Below are 14,714 nucleotides of genomic sequence, written 5' to 3'. Positions count from 1 at the left end.
GGGATCGCCTCCCCTTCAGCCGTGATTTTGTGAGTCTCTTCATCGTCCTTAGAATTCTGTTCAGAACCCCCTGGACATGCAGTGTCTAGATGTCTAGAGACCTGAAACGTCTTCAGAAGTTGCTCACTCGTGTGCTTTATAATAACTCCCTCTGGGAACACTTCCTCCTGGCCCCCCCGCTGCGGGGAGTGCACACAGAGCCGAGGGGTCTTCTCTCCTGCCCGCATCCTCCTCCTGCTTCGCTGGATCTGGGGCTCTCCGTCTGCTGCTTTGGGGCGTCTCTCATCTGACGCTCGCCGGTGGATGGGCTGAGCCTGGGGCCCAGGTCTCCAGAGGCGTCTTCTGTGAGCCCTGTGGCGCCACTTGTTGAAGGAACGGGGGCCCCACCAGCAAGAAGGGAGGGCCCAGGATGTGACTGCTGCTCCTTTCGAGGTGCTGGGGGGAGAGCGGCCAGGGCTCCACCTTCCTCAGAGGCCCTTCTGGGAGCCTTCTGGAGGCTGGGGCTCCTCGTGTGCGCCACAGAACATGTGCTCCATAGCTCTTTTTTAATTGTACTCTATTTTTGGTTGCGCTGGGTCTTTGTTGGTGCACACGGGCTTTCTCTCATTTGGCAGATAGGCCACATACATACACCTGTTACTGAGGAGTACAACTGATTATAAGCATATTAGTATAAAGCTATTTTTAGTATGAGCTCTTCTCCCCCTCTCTCTGTAAGGTTATTCTTAGAAAAGCCGTATTACTTCATTTTTCCTCTCTTTTTTGTTTTTAGCAGAAGTGACGTTCCTTTTGGTCATATGTGGTCTTAACTATTTTGTGTTGCTTAGTGAGACCCCACTGAGGTCCTCCGGCAGGACAGGGCCCTCCCCATGTGGACTCTCTCCCAGAAATCAGCCCCCCTTGAAATGTTATTTTTTTTAAAAACTTTTTATTTTATATTGGAGAAGAGCCAGTTAACAGTGTTGTGTGAGAGTTTCAGGTGGACAGCAAAGGGACTCAGCCATGCATACACGTGTATCCATTCTCTCCCAAACTCCCCTCCCCTCCAGGCCGCCACCTAACATTGAAATGTTACTTGTAAATCACCAGATGCCGTCACGGACCTTGCTGCGCATCCCGGTTACTACGGCAACCTGGTGGAGGAGTCCATGGGGAAGTGTTGCCTGGTGACGGAAGAGATAGAGCGGGACCTGCACCGCTCCCTGCCGGAGCACCCCGCTTTCCAAAACGAAACAGGCATTGCGGCCTTGAGGAGAGTCCTGACGGCCTATGCCCACAGGAACCCCAAGATCGGGTACTGCCAGGTGAGCTGGGTGCTGCAGCGCCGCCCCAGGCCAACCGCCCAGGCCTCGAGTGCCGTGTTCTTAGCCATCCGTACCCAGGACTGTCCTGGGGAGGGAATCGGCCTCGTGGAGGCAGACAAGCTGATGATGTGGGAGGAGTGTTACCCAGGGCCCAGGAGAGCGTGGCATGAGCTGGCCCCTGTCCTCAGGAGGCCATTCAGCCTTCATGGCCTCCCAGCCTCCACTGCAGGATAGTATTGATGAAGCCGCTCTGGAGCGTCCTACCTCTAAACCGTACAGAAGTCATCAGGATTATTTTTAAATCTGAACATAGACACAGAGATTAGTGGGGTTGGGTTCTGAGCCTAAGGCGTGCTCCACAGCCCAGTCCAGCATCACTCCTGGGGGCCAGGGGCAAAGCAGTGGCTGATGATTCAGCCCTGTGGGTCCTGTGGGGCCCACGCCGATAACTGTGGTCATTCCAGCTCAGTCCTGACTGGTGGCGTATACTGTGTCTCTCATCTGTGTAGCCTGGGCTTCTGTGGGTCACCTGGGCTTGTGTGTTGTTGAATGTCTCTGTGGTACATGTGACCTGGTCAGTAATTGTCCGCTCCCCTGTGACTCCCCTGAGCAGTCCATGAACATCCTGACCTCTGTCCTGCTGCTGTACGCTAAGGAGGAGGAAGCCTTCTGGCTGCTGGTGGCTGTGTGTGAGCGGATGCTGCCCGACTACTTCAACCACCGCGTCATCGGTAACTGTCTGCTCCCTTCCCCTCTGTCCCTCGGGGTGGTTATAAAGAGACGCGGCTAGTCTCTGCACCAGCACTGTCTGACTCTGGAATCTTCAAAACTAACTGATGTAACTCTCTGCACAGTTTTGGCAAAAGGGTGGAATGTGGTAACCTGACTGCTTCTTTGCCACAAACTCTTAAAGATTTTTTTTTTTTTTTTTGGCTGCACTGTGTGGCGTGCGATATCTTAGTTCTCTGACCAGGAATCAAACCCATGACCTCCTGCAGTGGGAGCACAGAGTGGTAACCACTGGATGCCTGGGAAGTCCCCTCTTACAGGTTTTTGGATAAAGAAAAAATTAGTATATGTGGATAGCTGAACTTAAGGAATGAAAAATTCCTAGGTTCAAAAAGCAAGTCCAAAAGTGAAAACCACAGAGGTTTTTCACTGATGCTGAGGCCTGGAAGGAGAGTTCTCTTCTTGGTCCCCAGGGAGTTTGCGCAGATAGGAGATGCAGGGAGCAGAGCAATAATGGAGACCCTTGAGGCCCGACGTAAAGGGCAGAGGAGGAGAGAACTCCTCACTTATCCAGGCTGATGGTAAGAAAGGGCATTTGTGACTGCCCCAGCTCTGGGCAAACCTGTGTGTGACCCCCAGGCATATGTGCCGCTGACTTTCGTATGGTTGAGATTTGAATTTGCACCCTGTCTGTGATCCAGCTACCTCCTCATGGAGAAAATGACGTGGAAATTGCTCTGGCCGAGCGATACTCTTAGGGACGGACACCTTATAGTAATCCAGAATGAGAGGTGGAAATGGCGTAAACTTAGGGTGGCAGCCGTGGGATCAGAAACAGAAGAACCAGTTTGAGATGGAATTTGGCAAAGGACTGGATGTAGGGATAAGGCAGGAAGAAGAGGCTTGAAGACTGAGGTCTAAGAACTGAGGGAGTTTGATGACCACCGGGAGGGAGGGCGGGCTGGCCAGGAAGGAGGCGGCCTTTGACTTGTCCCCTGCCCCCTGCCTGTATTTGAGTGGCTAATTGGTTTGCTTCCCTCTTCCCTTCATATCAAGGGAGGTACTTAATGCTGTACAGAGCAGCAAGGAGTGACCAGAACCTCGAGGTCACTGGGGGCATGCTGTCCAAGCCCTCCCTGGGTGATGGGACAGACTGTAGTCAGCAGTGAGCAGTGGACCCTCCAAGATGCTGTGACCACCACCCCAATACAGGGAGCGTTTCTACAACCCCTGCCGCCTCTTCCCTGCCACACACCACACCTGGCACTGATTTCTGTCACCACAGGTTTATTTGGCTTGTTCTTGAACTTGGAATAAATGTAATAGTAGCGAATGTTCTGACTTCCTTCACTCAAGATACTGTAGGTGCATCAGCAGTTCCTATCCATTGCTGCGTGCCGTTTCATGGTGCGTTCATACCATGATTCTTTCATCCCAGTCACTGGAGTTGCCAGTTTCTTCTTATAAGTCCCAGTGAACATCTGTGTATAAGTCTTTTTGGAATATATATTGACACTTTTCTTAGGATTTACCCAGGAGTAGAATTCCTGGGTCACAGTTAGATGTGTGCTTAACTTTATAAGAAAACTGTCAGTTTTCCAAAATGGACAAAGCGTATTCGCATTATCTCATACCAGCAATGCATGGGAGTTTCAGTTGCTCCAAATCCCTGTTTATACTTGGAATTTTCTGTCTTTTTAATTTTAGCCATTCTGGTGGGTGAGAGTGGTATATCATGGTGATTTTAATTTACATTTCTCTAATCATTGTTAATGATGTTAAACCTGTTTTTCTGTGCTTATTGGCCATTTGTCACTTTAGAAATGTGCAAATCTTTTGCTTTTTTTTTAAAAAAGATTTATTGATTTTTTATTATCAAGTTGCATCAGTTCTTTATTTTTATTTTGATTAGAAAACTTTTGCCAGATATAGTTGCCACAGATATTTTCTCTGAGTTTGAAGTTTGCATTTTCATTTTATGAATGGTTTCTTTTGAAGAATACCAGTCTTTAATTTTGATGAAATCCAAATCATAATTTTTCTACAGTTAATGCTTTTGTGTCCTAAGAAATTTGAGCCTTTTGCCTGTATTTTCTTTTAGATGTTTTTTTAGCATTAGCTTTTATACCTAAATCCATGACACATTTCATATGTATTTTTCTGAATGGTTTGAAGTAGGAAGGGTCCCTTCCCCCTCCCCCACCCAGTAGATGGGCACTTGGTTCAGCACTGTCTTATTTTATTTATAATTGAAGGGTAATTGATTTACAATATTGTGTTGGTTTCTGCCATACGTCAGCATGAATTAGCCATAGGTATACATATGTCCCTTCCCTCCTGAACCTCCCTCCTGCCTCCCACCCAATCCTGCCCCTCTAGGGTGTCACAGGGCACCAGTTGGGCTCCCTGAGTCATATAGCAAATTCCCACTTGCTCTCTGTTCCATGTATGGTAGTGTATATGTTTCAGGGCTACTCTCTGCTTTTGTCCCTTCCTCTCCTTCCCCCACTGTGTCCATGTCTGTTCTCTATGTCTGGGTCTCCACTGCTGCCCTGCAAATAGGCTCATCAGTACCATCTTTCTAGATTCTCTATATATGCATTCATATACAATATTTGTTTTTCTCTTTCTGACTTACTCTGATTAATAAACTTTAGGCTCAGCCACCCCATTAGGACTGACGCAAATGCATTCCTTCTTATGGCTGAGTAATATTGCATTGTATACATGTACCACAGCTTCTTTACCCATTCAAACTTCGATGGACATCTAGGTTGCTTCTGTGTCCTAGCTGTAGTAGACAGGAGCACTGTTTTCTAAAATGCCAGATGAAAATACTGTCCTTCCCCCATTGAATCGCCTTGGTCCAAACATCAGAAGTCAGTGAACCAAGTGTGAGCCCTTCCCTGGACTCCCGTCCTGTGTCATGGTTCTGTGTGTCTCAGAGCAGCTCTAATCTGAGAGGGAGTGACTCCCTCCTCAGCCAGTCTCCGTGGCTCCTTCCCCAGGGGCCCAGGTGGACCAGTCCGTCTTCGAGGAGCTCATCAGGGAGCAGCTCCCTGAGCTGGCCGAGCACATGCACGACCTCTCGGCCCTGGCGTCCATCTCCCTGTCCTGGTTCCTCACGCTCTTCCTCAGCATCATGCCCCTGGAGAGCGCCGTGAACGTGGTCGACTGCTTCTTCTACGACGGCATCAAGGCCATCTTCCAGCTGGGACTGGCTGTGCTGGAGGCCACCGCCGAGGACCTGTGTAGCAGCAAGGATGACAGCCAGGCCTTGATGGTCCTCAGCAGGTGAGGCGGGGAGCCGGGCGCTGGACTGGGCCGTCACTGTGGGGCTCCCCTCCACTCGGCCACCTTGTGGTCCCCTGGGGCCAAGCCATCCGGCGACCTTGTCATCCTCGCCACCTTCCGTCGCTGCTGTCCACCAAGAGGGCACTGCTGTCTCTCAAAAGGTTCAGGTGTCCTAAGTCTAGACGGACCTCCAGTGACCTTGAACGGAAGGAGGGCAGGTGGACCTGGGGAAACGTGGGCCTCAGGAAGTTAGCTGGGGGTGTGGATGTCTTGTGCACAGAACACAGGTGTTCTGAGTGTTGCCGTGAAGGCAAAGCCCGCTAGCCTGAGGACGTGTGGAACTGAGGGCGAGCTGGCTGATAAATGACAAGTTCCTGTTCAGAGTACCGTGGAAACACAGTGTCTACGTCACTGGGTCTCCGTCACAGTATGTACGTCGCTGGAGAGTCAGAAAAGTGAAAGTGTCCATCGCTCAGTCATGTCCTGCTCTCTGCGACCCCATGGACTGTAGCCCTCCAGACTCTGTCCATGGGATTTCCCAGGCGAGAATACTTCTCCAGGGGATCTTCCCGACCCAGGGACTGAAACCTCGGTCTGTCACGCTGCAGGCAGACTCTTCACCGTCTGAGCCACCAGGGAAGCCGGAGCGTCAGAGGCCTTGGAGGCCTTTCTGTGGCTCCAGGGTCTCCATGCCTGTCTTCACGCTCGCTTCTCCTTTTCTCTAGAAAGAGTGTAGCTGCGGCGGCCTGGCCTTCCTCACAGTGACTGGAGACAGAGGAGCTGGTGTGACAGTTGCTGCCCATGTCTGGGCGCCCCTGTGAAGGTGGTGGGGGCTGCAAGGTGCCCAGGGTGGTGGAGGGGATGGTAACCTGTGCTTTCCTGGTGTCTGATGTGCCCAGGTTTCTGGACCACGTCAAGAACGAGGACAGCCCGGGACCCCCTATTGGCAGCCACCACGCCTTCTTCTCTGACGACCAGGAGCCGTGTCCTGTGACTGACATCGCAGACCTGATCCGGGACTCCTATGAGGTACCTGGGCCCCGCTCCCGCCCCGCGCCTCTTGGGAGCTGAACTTCCAGGGAGGTGTTGGGGGCTGCTGCTCATCTGCTGTCTGGATGCAGAGAGGATTCTGTGAGCGAGCGCTCCCTCCCTCCCCTGCAGAAATTCGGGGACCAGTCTGTGGCTCAGATCGAGCGCATGCGCTGCAGGCACAGGATCCGAGTCCTCCAGGGCCACGAGGACACCACGAAGCAGAACGTGGTGAGTAGGGGCCGCCTCCGGGCCGCGGCTCCCTGCGGCCAGGCGCTGACCCGCGCTGGGCCTCCTGCTGCCTCCTGACAGGAGAACGACAGCTTTTGTGTGTTTGTTTTTTGCATTAAATTAACAACTAAGTGGTTCAGATGGTAAAGATTCTGCTTGCAGTGCAGGGGGCCTGGGTTCGATACCTGGGTCAGGAAGATGCCCGGGAAAAGGCAAAGGCAACCCACTCCAGTATTCTTGCCTGGGAAATCCCATGGACAGAGGAGTCTAGGGGGCTGCAGTCCCTCGGGTCACAAAGAGTCGGACACGCTGAGCAACTAACGACAGCTTGACAGCAGTGAGCTAGTGGAGAAACAGCATGGATTTAGTTTTAGAGTCAGGCATATTGTGAGCAAATTAACTACTGTGAGCCTCTGTCTCCCTGGTTGTAAAATGAGGATAACAACACTCATCATGTGGGGTTAAATAAAGAACAATATAGATGTTGCCCTGTGCTGAGGGCCTGTGGCCTTTTTTTTTGTTTTTTTTTTAGGGGCCACTACTACTGGCATAGGAAATGGCAAACTACTCCAGTATTTATTCTTGCCAGGAAAACCCCATGGACAGAGGAGCCTGGCAGGCTCCAGTCTGAGGTCACAAAGAGTCGGACTGGACTGAGCACACACAGTTTTCTTAAAGCCGTTATTTACGTGTCATTTACTTTTGGCGGTGCCGGGTGGCACCGCTGCGGGGGCTTTCCTCTAGCTGTGGTGAGTGGGGCGCCGCTCCAGTTGTGCTTCGAGGGCTTCTCGTTGCTGTGGCTCCTCTTGTTATCGGGCATAGGCTCTAGGGCGCACGGGCTTCCGTGGTCGGGGCGTGCAGGCTTAGCTGATCTGTGGCCTGTGGGGATCTTCCCAGACCAGGGATCGAACCTTTGGCCCCAGCACTGGCAGGCTGGCTCTTAACCGCTGGACCACCAGGGAAGTCCAGGCCTACAGGGCTGGTGGCAGGAGCTTGCCACGCAAGCTCAAGCCTTGCTAGCGTTTGGTCCTTTGCAAGTATTTAAATGCTCGTCCTGAGTCTTGGATGTGTGAATGAGAAAGGTTGAGGATGAAGCACTGAGAAAGTTGCCCTAAAGCCATCTCCGGATGATCTGGGCGCCTGGCGTCCACTCCAGTGGGACGTGCCCTCTTGACCCCTGATCCTCCAGGGCAGGCAGAGCATTCACCCCATGCCTGTTTGTTCTTTCCTCGAGCTTCGAGTCGTTATCCCAGAAGTCTCCGTCCTCCCTGAAGACCTGGAGGAGCTCTACGATTTATTCAAGGTAGGAGACTCTGAGGGGTGAGGAAGTGAGAGACCCTGAGTCAGGCCGAGGCCGAGGCTGCCCACCTGCGGCGGGGAGGGGCCGGCACGGGCCTGCTGAGTGCAGCGAGGCTGGGGCGGCCCCTGCCAGGCGGCTCTGGCCTGACGGTGCCTGCTGAGCCCGTGCGTGAATGCTGCTGCGCTCGGCCCGGAGGCCCTCAGTGACGGGGACGCACCCTGCTCTGCCCAACAGCAGTTCCCAGTCAGCCGTGGACACAACAGTGATTCTTCCTGAACTGTCTCCTCGTATCCATTTTTTTTCCTGTTATTATTTTAAATTGAAGTATAGCTGATTTACAATGCTGTCTTTGATTCTGGTGTATAGCACAGTGATTCAGTTGTACACATATATGTATTTTTTCATTATAGATTATTACAAGATATTGAATATAGTTTCCTGTATCACCTCATATACGTTTTACTCATAATACCACCTACAAGATGTGTATACATATTTTTCTGTTTGTGGGGCTGGTCTGGATGCTTATTTATGTTCTGTTTCCCTTGATGCTATTAACACTTTTTCATGTTGCCATATGATCTTATTTTTAAATCAGTTTACAATTTGTCCTGTTGGTAATGCTTAATAGTTGGTGGCCATTCCCTTTTCCAGGGGATCGTCCAGACCCAGGGATTGAACCTGGGTCTCCCCCATTGCAGGCAGATTCTTTACCATCTGAGCCACTAGGGAAGCCCCAGTACTTAATACAGTAAACCGTATTTTGAATATTTGGGTATTTAGGTGGATTCCCAGCTCTTGTTACTTACATCACCCTGCAAAGACCATTTTCAAGTGCCTTCCTAGAAATTTTCTTGCTCGAAACAGTCAGCAGAAATGGGGAAGAGAGGCAGACAGTGGACCCACTCCTGGCGGCTTGTGAAGGGGAGAGGAGCAGAGCGCAGGGCAGCAGAGCAGTGCCAGACCCAGAGGAGTCTGGCCACTGGAGCTCCTCTGCTGGGGACTCTGGGCCCTCAGTCCCTCTGAACTTGAATTGCCGTGTACTTGAAATAGTCCCGAGCAGCGTGTAGGTTCTGAGTGGAGCCACAGAGCTGGTCTGACCCTCCTGTAGCCGTCATGTCACTGCCTGCTGCGGTCACTGACACACGAGGCTGGCTCAGTCAATTGCTGGCACTCCTCACCTGCCGTCAGCAGGATGTGTGATGAGGACTCCTGTAAGCATCACTGGTTTCTAAGTTTTATAGTTTTCTCTGTTGCATGAAGAGAAAATACAGTCAAAGGTGACTTGGTGTCCTGTGCCCCCACCTCTCTTTGTCAAGGCGTTAAAACAGGGAATACTAGAAACACAAAAGCAGGTAAACCAAGGTGATATTTAGCATGAAGAGTCTAATTTCTTTAGGGCTGACTGTTCTCAATTTGGGAGAATAAGACACATCAGACATCTGAATTTATGTAACTTAAAAGACTGCTTTAAGTTCACCATGAAAATAAACTGTACTAAGTACTAACCATATTATTAAACTTTCATACAAGGAGTATTTAAAGAAGACAGCCATTTCCTGTTTCCTATTTCTATCTTTTCTGTGAATGATGTGGGTGAAATTTATTTTTGTATTTGTTGTTAGCGCTGCAGGCCCTTCGTTTGTGTAGGGCTGACTACAAATGTTAACTTAACTGTGACTACAATGCCAATTTCAAGATAACACTTCGAAAAGAAATTTCAGTGAAACAGCATCATAAGCATGGTGTCTCATTCTGTGGCACAACCTGAGGCGCCGCCTGTGTGCACCCAGGGTCATCGTCACGCCCCGCAGAGCAGCCCTCAGGCTGTCCCCACACCTCAGCTCTTGCTCCTGACCTTCTCTGAATTTCCTTGGCTTTTGTAGTCTGACCTCATATATTTAATTAATTATTTTTTTTTGGTGTTCAGGATGTTTATTAGGGAGTACTCTTTTTCTTTAACTTTTTATTTTATAGCTGATTAACAATATTGTAGATTCAGGTGGACAACAGAGCGACTCACCCATACACATACATCCATTCTGACTTCATATATCTTAATGCTTGGGTTTTTGTTGTTGTTTTTGTTTTATTTTAATTGGAGGCTAATTACTTTGCAATATTGTATTGGTTTTGCCATACATTGACATGAATCTGCCATGGGTGTCCATGTGTTCCCCATCCTGAACCCCCCTCCCACCTCCCTCCTCATCCCATCCCTCTGGGTCATTGCAAGGTATAAGGTTCCCTAGTTGGATTTGGCATGTCTCTCTTGCCTTTTGAACCAGAGGTTCATTTTCCCAGGGAAAGGGCCACAAAGAGATACCCTTACATTGTTGAATAAATATGTGATAGGTTCTCATTAAGGAGTGGCCTTAACTTCCCTGCGTCCTTTCCTAAGCCTGGGATGTACAGGTGTGACTGTTCTCTGTATTAACAACAAACAGTATTCTCTGTCTTTTTCACAGACTCTTTCCTGTTACAGATGAACAGTGTGTACTTAGTGAAATCCACTTTTATTCTGAACTTAAAGTCATCTTTCTTTTTTGCCTGAATGCAATTCTTTTTTCTTTTTCTGTTTCATTGAGATATAACTGACCTATAGCACTGAGTGTAAGCTGTATAGCATAGTGAATTATATATATTGCAAAATGATTCACAGTAGGTTAACATCCATCATGTCACTTGTTATTCAGTTGCTCAGTCACGTCCAACTCTTTGCAACCCCATGGACTGCAGCACACCAAACTTCCCTGTCCTTCACCATCTGCCAGATCTTGCTCAAACTCATGTCCATTGAGTCGGTGATGCTATCCGACCATCTCGTCCTCTGTCATTCCCGTCTCCTCCTGCCTTCAATCTTTCCCAGCATCAGGATCTTTTCTAATGAGTTGGCTCTTCGTATCAGATGGCCAAAGTATTGGAGCTTCAGCTTCAACATCAGTCCTTCCAATGAATATTCAGGATTGACTTCCTTTAGGATTGACTGGTTTGATCTCCTTTGCAGTCCATGGGACTCTCAAGAGTCTTTTCCAACTCCACAGTTCAAAAGCATTAATTCTTCAGCACTCAATCTTCTTTATGGTCCAATTCTCACATGTATACATGACTACTAGAAAAACCATAGCTTTAACTATACAGACCTTTGTTGGCAAAGTAATGTCTCAAAGTAATGCTGTCTAAGTTTGTCATAGGTTTTCTTCCAAGGAGCAAGGGTCTTTTAATTTCATGGCTGCAGTCACCATCTGCAGTGATTTCGGAGCCCCCCCAAATAAAGTCTCTCACTGTTTCCATTGTTTGCCCATCTGTTTGTCATGAAGTGATGGGGCTGGATGCCCTGATCTTAGTTTTTTGAATGTTGAGTTTTAAGCCAACTTTTTTACTCTCTTCTTTCACCTTCATCAAGAGTTTGTCTTCGCTTTCTGCCATAAAGGTGGTGTCATCTGCATATCTGAAGTTATTGATATTTCTCCCAGCAATCTTGATTCCAGCTTGTGCTTCATCCAAGCCCAGCATTTCTCATGATGTACTCTGCATATAAGTTAAATAAGCAGGGTGACAGTATACAGCCTTGTCATACTCCTTTCCCAATTTTGAACCAGTCTGTTGTTTCATGTCCAGTTCTAACTGTTGCTTACTGACCTGCATACAGGTTTCTCAGGAGGCAGGTAAGGTGGTTTGATAATACCATCTCTTTAAGAATTTCCCAGTTTGTTGTGATCCACACAGTCAAAGAAAGGCTTTAGTATAGTCAATGAACCAGAAGTAGATGCTTTCCTGGAATTCTCTTGCCTTTTCTATGATCCAGTGGATCTTGGCAGTTTGATCTCTGGTTCCTCTGCCTTTTCTAAATCCAGCTTGACCATCTGGAAGTTCTCAATTCACATATTGTTGAAGCCTGCCTTGGAGAATTTTGAGCGTTACTTAGCTAGTGTGTGAGATGAGTGCAGTTGTGCAATAGTTTGAACATTCTTTGGCATTGCCCTTCTTTGGGATTGGAATGAAAACTGACCTTTCCCAGTCCTGTGGCCACTGCTAAGTTTTCCAAATTTGCTGGCATATTGAGTGCAGCACTTTCACAGCATCATCTTTTAGGATTTGAAATAGCTCAGCTGGAATTCCATCTCCTCTACTAGTTTTTTTCATAGTGATGCTTCCTAAGGCCTACTTGACTTCACATTCCAGGATGTCTGGCTCTAGGTGAGTGATCACACTATTCTAATTATCTCGGTCATGAAGATCTTTTTTGTATAGTCCTTCTGTGTATTCTTGCTGCCTATTCTTAATATCTTCTGCTTCTGTTAGGTCCATATCATTTCTGTCCTTTATTGTGCCCATCTTTGCATGAAATGTTCACTTGGTATTCCTAATTTTCTTGAAGAGATCTCTAGTCTTTTCCATTCTATCGTTTTCTTCTATTTCTTTGCATTGTTCACTTAGGAAGCCTTTCTTTGCTTACTGTTCTTTGGAACTCTACATTCAGATGGGTATATCTTTCCTTTTCTCTTTTACTTTTCACTTCTCTTCTTTTCACAGCTATTTGTAAGGCCTCCCCAGACAACCATTTTGCATTTTTGCATTCTTTTTCTTGGGGATGGTTTTGATCACTGTCTCCTATACAGTGTTAAAATACCTCTGTCCATATTTCTTCAGGCACTCTATCAGATCTGATTCTTTGAATCTATTTGTCACTTCCACTGTATAATCATATAGATACAAAAAGAAAAAACCCAAAGCAACAAAAATGGTTTTTTTCTCGTGATGAGAAATTTTAGGACCTACTCTCTTAGCAACTTTGGAATATACCATACAGCAGTGCTAAGTATAGTCATCATGGTATACATACATCCCCAGGACTCATCTGTCTTTTAACTGGAAATTTGTACCTTTTGACCACTACCGTCTTATTCTACAGCCCACCCCCAGCTCCTGCCTCTGGTAAAACCACGAATCTGATCCTTCTCTATGACTGGAATGATTTGTTATATTGTTTTAGATTGCACTTACAAGATCATATAGTATTTGTCTTTCTCTGACTCATTCCACTTACCGCAATGCCCTCAAGGTCCATCCAGGCAATAAAGCAGTGCTTTAAATCATATAAACCCATGTTTGTGACATCTGCCCATTATTCTCTGAAACTGAGAACAATTTTATTAGTCTTCTCTCTCCAAGTGAGATGGGAACAATCTATACTTGGTAGTCAGGGGCTACTCTGGGAAATACCCAGGACCCGAAACAGTGCCTTGTATTAATATATTCCTGAAGTGTGCTTTTTTAAAAAAATGGGAGTGTAACTGTTTCATGTTGTTTGTTTCAGCTGTATGACAGTGTGATCAGCTGTATGTATACACCTGTCCCCTCCCTCTGGCCCCGCCCTCCCACCCCTCCCTCGTTTCCAGTTTTTTCTGCTTTATAAACAGTGCTGTGCAGAGCATCCTTGAGCCTTTCTCCAGACACCTGTGCTGCTGTTTCTGTAGGAGAGGTTCCTTAGGGATGCACAAACCAAATTTCAGTCACTGTTGCTAAAGTGTTCTAGATCTTTCAAATTTCAGTTCCACTGATGATGTCTAAAAGTTTTCATTTCCTAATGTTTCATACTCAGCTATCATTTAATATTATGGGTCTTTAAAATTTTTGCTAGCCTTGTAGAAAATTGCATTTCGTTTTCAAAAAACTATTTATTTATTTGGTTGCACTGGGTCTTGGTTGCGGCACGTGGCATCGTCAGTGTTCATTGAGGCCTGCGAGATCTTTAGCTGTGGCCTGTGAACTCTTGCTGCAATGGATGGGATCCGGTTCCCTGACCAGGGATTGAACCTGAGCCCCCTGTGTTGGGAGTACTGGCATCTTAGCCACTGTACCACTAGGGAAGTCCCAGAAAGTAGCGTTTCATCCTAACCTCAATCTGCGCACCCATTAGTGAGGTTGCCTGCCCTTTTGTGAGTTTATTGGCTAATTGTCTGCTTTCTTGTATCATCTCTTCATATCCTTTGCTGAGTTTTGTATTGGCTTCTAGGATTCTGTGTAAATTGGTTGCACTGGTCTTTAGCTTTTATAACTGTGTTTTCTGGACAGGATTCTGAGGGCCTCTAGCTAGCATGACAGGATGACAAAAATATACACACAAATTCACAGCGTGTCTTGGGTTTTGAGAAATGGGAATTTACGAGACCTTCATTTTACACTTAAGAGTTCTTACAGTACTTCTCATCGTTCTGCAAAGGCTTTTTGAAGAACATGGCTGCTGATAATATGCGGTAAAATTATAAATGGCGTTTTGGTCTCCATCTGAGCACAGGTACTGGGATGGTAGAGCATCTGTGCTTGTTCCTGTGCCATCCTGTGGGCAGAGGGCACTGAAGCTGTGAAGTCAGCTGAGTCAGTGAGCCGAGACGTCCCACGAGATGATGTAGTACAGGTGCAAAAGACATGCTCTGAAGAGCCTTGCTGGTCCTCAGTGATCAGTGCTGGGGCCCGTGTTGATTGCTTTAGTTTTCAGTCTATTCCCAAGACTTCAAATGGTCTTTTTTTTTTTTCTTTTAAAATTGTGACTTGTTAATATGGTCATGTGGTTCAAAATTCAGAATGTATAAAAAGTAGCATGTAGTAAAAACGCTTGCTTCTTAATCTGGGTGCTGCCCCTGTCTCCTACCCCCACAGGTAACCAGTGTTGCTAGTTTCTTCTGTAGCCTATAGATTTATCTACTAGTTTTTGTCTTTTGAATAATAGTATTTTAAGCGAAAATATCAGAATAAAAATTGTACGACTTCCGTAATTAAAATGATGATAGCTGAGCTATACATTTCAAAGTTGCTAACATGGG

General features: G+C 47.4%; 1 protein-coding gene across 2 annotated transcripts in view; it reads left to right on the top strand.

Annotated features, from left to right (window-relative positions):
• The window catches only part of TBC1D8 (TBC1 domain family member 8), a 137,758-nt gene that overhangs the window by 103,910 nt on the left and 19,134 nt on the right, over nt 1-14,714 (top strand). For both annotated transcript variants that reach the window (XM_018054925.1, XM_018054926.1), the window contains exons 10-15: nt 1,090-1,304; nt 1,918-2,035; nt 5,042-5,327; nt 6,227-6,356; nt 6,489-6,587; nt 7,822-7,890. In XM_018054925.1, the coding sequence (XP_017910414.1) occupies nt 1,090-1,304; nt 1,918-2,035; nt 5,042-5,327; nt 6,227-6,356; nt 6,489-6,587; nt 7,822-7,890 (917 nt within the window). The remainder of the gene's footprint in view (nt 1-1,089; nt 1,305-1,917; nt 2,036-5,041; nt 5,328-6,226; nt 6,357-6,488; nt 6,588-7,821; nt 7,891-14,714) is intronic.

This window comes from Capra hircus, chromosome 11 (genome assembly GCF_001704415.2).
Source record: "Capra hircus breed San Clemente chromosome 11, ASM170441v1, whole genome shotgun sequence".
Classification (NCBI taxonomy): Eukaryota; Metazoa; Chordata; class Mammalia; order Artiodactyla; family Bovidae; genus Capra; species Capra hircus.
This window is presented reverse-complemented; position numbering and strand designations above follow the sequence as displayed.